The 10262-nt window shown below is 28.2% G+C and overlaps 1 protein-coding gene across 2 annotated transcripts; it reads right to left on the reverse strand.

Moving 5' to 3' along the window:
* Positions 1-3286: 3286 nt before the first annotated feature.
* Positions 3287-9033, reverse strand: LOC120069606 (agamous-like MADS-box protein MADS3). Of its 2 annotated transcripts, none has more exons than XM_039021398.1 (8): positions 8704-9033; positions 8372-8447; positions 7254-7315; positions 7051-7150; positions 6469-6510; positions 4422-4463; positions 4151-4271; positions 3287-3528 (listed from the first exon to the last, which is right to left on the reverse strand). In XM_039021398.1, exons 1-8 carry the CDS (start codon positions 8883-8885, stop codon positions 3479-3481), a joined length of 675 nt encoding a protein of 224 aa, XP_038877326.1. In that variant the 5' UTR covers positions 8886-9033; the 3' UTR covers positions 3287-3478. The 2 variants fall into 2 exon arrangements, with proteins under 2 accessions (XP_038877326.1, XP_038877325.1); XM_039021397.1 differs by having other exon boundaries at positions 3323-3528; positions 4151-4299; positions 8704-9030.
* Between the last annotated feature and the right edge of the window lie 1229 nt (positions 9034-10262).

A 10262-nucleotide genomic window follows, 5' to 3' on the forward strand; every position in this document is an offset into this window, starting at 1 on the left:
TGACTTTCAAGGAACATTTCAAATGTTCCAAGGGATCCAAATAGTTTATCAACTTTCATGTTGGCAATATCATGGACCACTTCAATAACTGTGACCTTCATATAAAATCTTTTAGGTAAAGAGTGCAAAACTTTTCAAACAAGTTTTTCCTCTGAAATTTCCTCTCTAAGGACAAAAGATTCATTGGAAATGTCCAAAAGACATACGTTAACCTCTGCAACAGTTTCATCATCAAGCATCTTCAGAGATTCAAATTTAGTAGTTAGGAGCTACAGCCTTGACATCTTCACCTTAGATGTTCATTCATGAGCAACAGTAAGTATATCCCAAGCCTCCTTTATTGAAATACAAGTATTGATCAATTTTAATACGTTCTTATCCACTCCATTGAAAATTGCATTCAAGGCACGAGAGACTCCTAACAATACTTCAACTTTATCCTCCAAACTCTTTCAGGTTTTAGATTGATAACTCCATTCTTATCAGCAACTTAAGGAGGAGACCATCTAGTCACAACATCCTTCCATGACTTACTATCAATAGATTTGAGAAAAGTAATCATCTGAGCTTTCCAGTACGAGTAATTCGTTCCATCTAAAATAGGAGGACGAGTAGTTGATCCACCTTCCCTGATCGAATCATTTGAATACTTAATGAACTAGCAGTTAACCCGCTCTAATACCAATTGAAAAATTAGGTAGATCTAACACAGAATACAATGTAAGCACGATATCACAAACAATATGTATGACAAGTGGGCAACATGAAAGCAAACAGAAAATAACGACACAGAGATTGGTCACCCAGTTCGATGCAAAATACCTGCATCTAGGGGGTAGTGTGCCTCGTGGAACGAAACTTCACTATAAAGAGTTTAACAATTACAACGAAAGTACTTATCTGATAGTTTCCCTCTTCAGTGACTCACGTATAGTATTTTCTTCAGTTTCAATATAGACTGCCCCTAAGTTTGAGCTCCCCTCACTTCCACAATAATGCTTCTTTAAGTTTTGTATGAGATCTCCTCAATACAACATACTTAGGCTCCCCCTAAGAGTGAGATCCCGCACATTCATCATATTTAGGCTCCCCCTAAATATGAGATTTCATCATCTACGTATTTAGGCTCCCCATAAATATAATATCAAATCAAACTCCTCCCAAGTTCTACAATGGCTACCAAACCAAAAAGATCTCAACGAAAAATATAAAGATTTTCAATTACAATACATGGAGGTTAAGGGTTAGACAAACCATAAGCTCAAAACTCTCAATACACACTTTCTAATTAGGCGGCTAACCTTAAAATGAATAAGAATATAATATAAATCGAGCTAGCTATGGGAGTATATTTCTGCTAGCTATGGGAGTATATTTCTTGAGTGAATAAATATTCTCTAAAGGAAAATAAGGAAGGTAGATGTGAAAATCTTGAAATCACGCAGACAAGTATGGAAAAGATATTTGTAGAATCTGCTACCAGACATGTAACAATATTTATGACAATGTCTTTGACATGTTTCACAACATGTTGCTCAAGTTTTTTAAGTAATAAAATCACTCAACCACACTACAATCTTATGATAATACCAACCAATCACACCGCACTAACAAAAGTTACTTTGGTTAGTCTATCTGTGTAAGAGTTGGTTCAAAATAGGTTCTAAATTAATCCAATTTTTTAAGTGTTTTTTCTAATGAATTTTTTTTTTTTAATTAAGCATTTTCTATAATCTAAAATCAAACTGTTTAAAGGTTTGTTTAGAATGGCGAGAGAAAAAAAATGTTTTTCAAAAAAAATTGTTTTTATTTAAACTATATTGATTTGGTTGAAAAAACATGTTTTACAAGGTATCCTAATCCCAGTATAAAGTTAAACGAAGAAATCTTTTATTTTTATTCACAATTACATTGCTTATTCAAACTTTTTCAGTACATCTTGACATAGAGTTTCTCATAGTACAGAGGCAGGTCCAATAACATTCACATACTTTGTTGAATCAATGGAATATACTCTTTTTCACATGAAAAGTAAAGAAAATGATTAAATAATATATACATATATATATGTATGTATGTAAATAAAATCAGAAATTTTCACAAATTTCAATCTCTTTCCAAAATATCCTGCTTCTTTCACCAAAATAAAATTCAACCCAGAGGACAAACAGAAAATGTTTGTTGCTTCCATTTTGCCAACTGGGTTTTGATAAGAAAAATGGTTGGAATTTCCCCAAAAGCCAAAAAGTTTGTATAGCCATAATATTATACGTAGATATCTTATACATATTGAATCTTATATTTTGTCTATTGTAATAATTAGATCTTTTACATTGATCAAAGACAATCGGAGTCATTGAATCCTTCACATCTATGAAGGATCATTTGAAGTCATTGGATTTGTGTGAATATCCATCTACTTTTACGATTTATGATAGGCAAACTCATGAGCAACAGAATTACCAATCGGAGTGAAATATATGAAAAAAATTTCAACTAAATTGACGTCTTACATATGCCAATTAACATAGTTAACCAAATTAAAAACAAAACTCAGCAACCATGTAGAAGTAGGTATGACTAAACAATATAATCATATTTAAATTGAATACTTCAAAACTAAATGGACCGAATCATATCTCATACCAAGAAAATTTATTTTTTTCACTAGCAAACCTAACAAGTCGTTAGTTACTTTATTACAAAAGTTACCCACACATTTCTTTATACTTTGTCTTATTTCATTTTGAACTTCTATGGTTTTATAAACACATTAGTTTGTTGTAGCAATAATGGTTATTCGATAAAGTCAATGAAGAATGATTTGACATTGTAAATTTTCGCTAACAAATGATTCCTTTTCAGCCTTTCATATGCATACACACACATAACATATTTCCATGTAATATATATATATGAGCTTTTCATTTCAACTTATATAGATAATTAACTTTTAATAATTAAGATCATATCTATAAAATGATACAAAGATTAAAATTAAGTAAATACAAGTTAAATATTAAAATAAAATAAAATTTGTAGTTTAAAAAATAGTAAAATTAATAAATTATTGAGATCAACAAATATACTTATTAAATAGGTAAAATGAATACGAATAATTAGAACAAAAAAAATGGATTGAAGGTATTTGAGGGATTATAAAGCAAATAAAATGACAAGCATTGAATGTAGTAGTAATTTGATATATTAAAAAAAAATGTTGTGGTAATAAAGATGGAAGGTAGGGGTAAGAGGGTAATTAAAGCGCCTGAGCAAAACAAACAGCACATATATTTTTAAACAGAGGAAATATAGACAATAATATATATTTAGTCCAAAAATTCATTGAAAGAAAAGAAAAGTAACAAAACAAGAAAAGAAAATTACTATGTTATTAATTAAGATTTTATGTTTTTTTTTTTTTTTTTCAGAAATGAAATTCAAATAACCCATCCTTGTATGAAGTTCGTCTCACATGTCATGCTCTTTTCGACAGATGGCCCCTCTTCTGATAAATAATTCTGGTACCTGTGTTTGTCCAAAATGATCATCATTATTTATTATAACAACCACAATAATAAATATGACATATACGTAGATTGCTCCACACATCAAATAATCCAAAGTTTAAGAGGCGATAATAATATTTGAATTTGTGTAACAGTAACTTTAGAGTTTATGACACACATTAGGATTAGGCAAAGGTTATTTATCTCAAGACTTTGTGATTTCTGATTTTTTTTTTTTTGTTTAAAGGTATTGTAATTAAAGTGTGGAGTGAGAGAATCGAACCTCGAATCACGAGATTAATAATATGAACACTATGTCAGTTGAGCGCTATGCTCTTGTTGGCTTTTTGCAAAGGTATTGTAATTAAAGTGTGGAGTGAGAGAATCGAACCTCGAATCACGAGATTAATAATATGAACACTATGTCAGTTGAGCGCTATGCTCTTGTTGGCTTTTTGCAAAGGTATTGTAATTAAAGTGTGAAATAGGGGAGTCGAACCTCTAATCTCGAGGTCAATAGTACAAACACTATGTCAATTAAGCTATGTTTACGTTAAGAAGATAATTTTTATTAAAAACACACACGCTAGAAGCTACGTAAAGAGGAGAAAAAAAAAGATTCAAAAGAGATTTAAAGATACCCGATTTGTAAGAGAGGTTGGTGTTGGCATTCGATAGGGTTAGATTGTAAAGGATGATGCAATTGAAAGTTGTTGGCATGCCCAGCAGAGCCAGACCCAGAGCTCCAAAAACTTTGGATGCCTGTAAGATTTTGTCCCTCTGCTTCAAGCTATATATAAATATCATTCCAAACATATACACCAAATTAAATGTTATATACATATATATATATATATATATATGCTCAACATTAAAAAAAAAAATGGATAAAGAGACTTATTGGGTAAAAACCTTTAGCTTAAGCTCCCTGTTGAGCTCCCCAAGTTGACGCTCCTTTCATTTACAATACCACATCATAAATAAAAACATTCTTATAAAATATATACTAATTAGATGTTGAGTTACTTTTATATTTGTCCATTCTATCCAAAAAATCATATTATGTCACATGAATTCTTTCTAATTACACTTCTTTAATTTTTAATTTTCTTTCAAAAAATTTGGCGTGCGACTGTAGAGTCGTGCAAGTATTCTTAAGGAGTTTATATATATATATATATGAATAACGTATTTTTAAGAACAAATTCTTTAAAAAAAATTACTGAATTAAGGACTTCAATGAGTATGATTTTAGAAACTATTGGTTTCATTTATTTAAAAATGTGGTCAATGTTCATCTCTCTGATGGCTTCTACATGTATCATAAAGATGTTCAAAGTTTAAAATAATTCATCATAAACAAAATTGAATATATATGTAGAATATCTAATAACTTGGAGGTATAGTATAAATTTTATACTAATTGAGCTGTATAGATATTTTTTTAACATATTTAATATTGTTTTTATAATAAAATATTCATATGCTTTTTCATTCTATAAGTTAAATTTACAATATAGATCCTTTCAAATGAATCTTATGCAAAATGATAGTAATTAATAATTAAAGAAAACTAGTTCCATAGATAGAGAAAAATAATATTACTAATGATGGTAATAGTATTTCAAATGTTCAAACATTATCATAAAAAAAATAAAAAATAAATGAAATGAAATGAAATATAAGCTATAAAATAACAAAGTATCACTAACTAACGTAAATATAATATAAATATTAAAAATTATAACTCATTGGTAACGTATAGAATGTGTAAATAGTTTTTTTTATTATTAATTTAAATAATTATTAAAATTTTAAATTTATTACTTTCATCACATTTTCACAAAAATAAATTGGTAATTCAATATTTTTGTATTTGAAATCCGGCTAATAATGAAATAATAATTGGACGCAAAGACACAACCTCATCCATCCTTCAAATTGATTAGTCTACTTAGATTAAAATAATAATAATTTGATTTGGGGAAATGATTAGAAAATAACCCATTTTTAGTTTCACTTTTAGTTCAAAATTCGTTAAACTAGTTTTTCTTAATTTATCTCGATCGATGAGGATTGAAATCCACATCATTTTCGAAAATCTTATCTAATCTTTTTTATCTTTCCAAAATTTAAAATTACACTGCCAAATATTACATTAATTGGAGAAATTTGAAAAGATAATTGAATCAATTAGAAAATTCATGAGACCATAAATTGGGCCTCACATTTGCATGATAATATAAAATTTGAGAAAGATTACTAACGAAAATTAAATTTGAGAAGAGGTGAAAGTTGGCATTATAAGATTGGGAAAGATTGCATAATATTTTAAAAAAATATATGGATCCTGGTATTCATACCGAACAAAATAGCACCAATATTCTATATATTTACCAAGTCTATCTTAACTTTTTTTTTTTTTTTTTTTTTTAAAATTTGATCTTTCTCAAAATTTATAAATGACAAGGAAATCATCTAAAATCTATTTAAAAAATCAATTTTGATAATTGGTAAATCCATTTGAATAGTTATGGAACAAAAATTGGGTGAAGATTTGAAAAATTAAATTGGATAAAGATAAAAGAGAAATTTTGAAAATGTATAAAATTTGGAAAAATTAAATAATATTTGAAAAAAAAAAAAGTACAATTTCGACGTAAGATTTCACTGTGAAAGCCTAAAATAATAAAAATGATAATTTTCTAACTAAATCTCAATGGTCGATCTTGACGGAGGTAGATCGAGAAAAATTAGTTTAACGAATTTTAAAAAATTATGTTAATTTTAAAAAATGAAACTTAAGATGAGTTATTTCTGACCATTTCCTTTTGATAAGTTCATTCTCAAAATAATAATAATAATAATAGTAATAATAATTATGTGATAAGTCCTACGTTATACGTCTTGTTGAACAAAGGCCAAAAAGTAAAAGTTCTGAATATTAAATTTGCTTTACCTTTCTGCGCAGGTCTTCCATCTGTTCAATCATAATCTGTGTCTGCGATCGATGAATAACAGAATTAGAACTTTTTTTTAATAAATATTCATATTTAGTTTATTTTAATTTCTAAATTTTCGAAACAAATCTTCACACCAGAATCATTTTAGGTTCTTCGTAGTTTTTTCTATGAAAAAAATTAATAAAGTAAAAGAAATCTAAAAGAAGAGACAAATATTTGTGCATTCATTTAATGTGCAAGTGTCTACCTCCAGGAGTTTTTAATTAAACCTACATGTAGCAAGGTATTGCTTAGGTTTCAAACAAAATACATCGACTTTTTATTAAATAATTAATAAAAATTAAAAACGACAATTAATAAACTAAAATAAAACACTTTGAAATTGTTATTTAACAGTAAAAAAAAACACCTTTATCGTTGAACTTTTATAGAGAATAAATCATTATAAATTTTAAAATATAGAGATCTTACTTGTTACATTTTGAAATTTTCAAATACTAAATGGTTATTTTTATTTGAAATTTTAAAACCAAAATAAGAATAGAGAGAGAGAGAAAAAAAAGTTTTGTAAGGAATACCTTCCTTTGTCTAGCTTGAGCAAGGGCTGCTTCAAGTTGCTTCTCAAGATTTTGGAGCTCCTTTACACTCAATGGTCCAAGATCTTCCCCAAGCAAATGCCTATAATTGTTCAAACTTTATTAGAAGCCTTCAAATGCTTTCAAATAATCCTAACTTTCATTAATATTTATTTAAAAATTAAAGAGTTTAGAGAGTGTTTAACCTATGAGTGCGACAAAGAGATTCATATTTTGCTTTCAGTTTTGAGATCTCCTGGAACCAGTTCTGCATATTGTTGTGATTTAGCAGCGTTAGCAAATATAATATCACCATACATTTTCTTTCTTTAATTAATAGCAGTTGATTTATATATGAAGAACTGGGTTAACAATAGTTTATTGGGTCAAAACATTCACAACCTATATTGAGTTAATCTAAACAGGTTTGTAGGCTTTGATCAAGTTAAGTAGTCAAGACATATGAATCTTCATTTTGAACTTAAAAAATTAGACCTTGATCAAAAAATTTAAAAAAAAAAAATGGCTGAATAAATGTGTTTTAAGGCTTTCCATTCCATCATGGGTTAGGGTTCAATTAAAAAAAAAAATTCAGGATCATTCTGAAGTCTTAGTTATAGTTTTAACAACTAGTTCATTAGCATTTGGTTAATTTTCTTCTTTTAAAAATAAAAAAAATCGAAATAGACTCCGTATTTTAGAAAATCAAAAGGATAAAGAAACTGCTACTGAACAGACTGATTTTTTTAAAATAAATAAATAAACAAGTATATAATTTTTTTTTCCCAAATCCCAACTTGGTTGCTTTGATTAGTTTTCCCTATTTTCTTTCTATTACCTAATTACAGTTCTTTTTTCCCCTTTAAATATCTACTTCCAGTTTCTATAATGTACAATCCACTTTTTTGAATCATCCTAACATTTTAGGCAAAAAACAAAAAAATTAAAAATATAAAAAGCAAAATTTCAAACATATTATGCTCTTACAATTTAGTTAATCATTCAAAAATATTTTTTTAAAAAAAAAAAGGAAAGAAAGAAAAGGGAAAAAACGAAGTTATGCATAAATCCGGCTTACATTATATATAAAGCAACATAGTTTTGTTTATTATCTAATTAATCCAGTCTAAAACACTTAAAAACAATTTCTTAAAAAAAAAAAAGAAAAGAAAAGAAAAATTAAGACAAGTAGTTTTGAATGAATGAAAAATAGCTTAAACGTAACCAAAATGAGAACCAAATTAGAAGCATGAAAGCAGAGGTAGAAATAAAGCATTTTAGTAGTGAAAACTGAAAGAGTGAGAAAAGAAAAGAAAGGAAGAACCTGGGTTTCTCGTTCAGCATAGTTGTGTTGAGGAGAGAAGCAACAACGTTGGTAACGCTCCAATGTTTTAGAAGTACTGCACAAAGAAAATGGAAAATAAAACAAAAAAAAAAAATAAGGAATGGACAAAAGGGTGAAAAGAAAAAGAGACAAAACATAGTTTCACATATATACACAGAGGTCTGAAAGAAGAAGAAGAAGAAGAATGAATGGAGGGTCTCCAAATACCAAGTTGATGAAAGAAAAAAGGAGAGTAAAAGGCATGGATGAAAGAGAAGGGGATCAGATCTGAAAAAAGAAAAAAAGAAAAGAGAAAGGGAAAGGGATGAAACCCTGCGCTGCCGAATTCGTAGAGCTTGCCGCGGGTGGAGAAGATGATCAAAGCAACTTCTGCATCGCAAAGAACAGAGAGTTCATAAGCTTTCTTAAGGAGTCCGTTTCGGCGTTTGGAGAATGTAACTTGACGGTTTATTTTGTTCTCTATTCTCTTGAGTTCCACTCTTCCTCTTCCCATTTTTTTACAACAATATGGAAACCCTTCTACTCCAAATCCCTTTTCCTTTCTGCTTTTGCCTTCCTTATTATTATTTTTATTTTATTTTATTTTGGTAACCTAATTTCTTTCTCTATTTGTTTCTCTCTCTCTCTCTCTTCTCTACTGTCTCCCATCCCATCTGTTTGTTTGTTTGTTTCAGCAGACTTTGAGAGAGCAAAATAAAAGAATGGTGTACCTCTCTTCTCTACTGTAGCCTATCAAATACGAATTTGCTGCCCTTCACTTTTCATCTTTCTAATCTATTTCTCTTCTCTTAATTTTTACATTCCCATTTCTTTTTTTTCTTTTTTTTCTTTTTTTAAATTAAGACTATTTTCTCATGTTTAAATTCTTAGCATAAAAACAAAATTGTAAATGCTACTTTTTCACGTTTTCGAAACATAAGAAAAACTTTGGAGGTGAAAATAGTATTTATAAGTTTAGTTTTAAAAAATAAATAATCAAATAATTATCTGATATGTCTTTAATTTATCATTTAAACCCTCTCAGCTTTAAATCTTTTTCAAAATAATCCTTTCTAAGGTTTTTTGTCATTCAATTCATAGATGAAATACTTAATCTACAAATCTACACATATATGTTGCTTAAAACAAATCTACGCACATACTTAAACTAAATTTGAGATTAAGGATTTAAAAATTCATAAACAAAATTATACAAATTTGGTGTTTTGGAAGGTTCACCATCGGTCATTGATCTACTCTCTCTCAAAATGGAAGGTTCAATCTCTCCCATTGTGCAATTGCTATACTAAAAAGGTTAAATTATCTTCAATAACTAAATCACAAAGAAATTTATAGCCAAGAAAAGCCAAATTATGAAACAACAACGTTATCTTATCTCAAGTAAAGTCTACATTTTGGATTTTTAAAATTTTGAACATTATTTTCACCTGTATAATATATATATATATATATTAAATTCATCACCGGTCATAATAACTTTTAGACCGTTAATATCATTAATAAAATGAAAATGTGTGAATTATTTTAAAAGCATGTTGTTGATGCTAAAATTAGGTAAAGGAAAATCTAAGTTTGAAGATAGTAGTAGGAAAAATATTGCATAGTTTTAAAGAAGTTCGCATGTTAGAGATACGCAATTACAAGAATTTAAAAAATTTAACGTCTCAATGGAGTAGGTTGAGCATTGTCCTAGTATCATTTTTTGGTTAGCTTCAATTTCTAATTATCCAAGTTTCAAAACCAAATATAGTCAAGTCTTCAACGCATCTATCGGAAAACATTATATATTTAATTGCCCTTTGGTGTTCTAAATGATGTATCTATTATTACAAATTTTACCTTTGAAGTATATATGATTTTATATTTTTTA

This window comes from Benincasa hispida, unplaced genomic scaffold (assembly GCF_009727055.1).
Source record: "Benincasa hispida cultivar B227 unplaced genomic scaffold, ASM972705v1 Contig513, whole genome shotgun sequence".
Lineage (NCBI taxonomy): Eukaryota > Viridiplantae > Streptophyta > Magnoliopsida > Cucurbitales > Cucurbitaceae > Benincasa > Benincasa hispida.

Bases quoted from the DNA above. Each gene is read 5' to 3' on its own strand.
- LOC120069606 (XM_039021397.1), bottom strand. From the start codon at position 8,885: ATGGGAAGAGGAAGAGTGGAACTCAAGAGAATAGAGAACAAAATAAAC. The intron at 8,448-8,703 runs GTTTCATCCCTT...TTCTTTGTGCAG, and splicing joins TACGAATTCGGCAGCGCAGG to TACTTCTAAAACATTGGAGC. The intron at 4,464-6,468 runs GTAAAGCAAATT...TGTAAATGAAAG, and splicing joins TGGAAGACCTGCGCAGAAAG to GAGCGTCAACTTGGGGAGCT.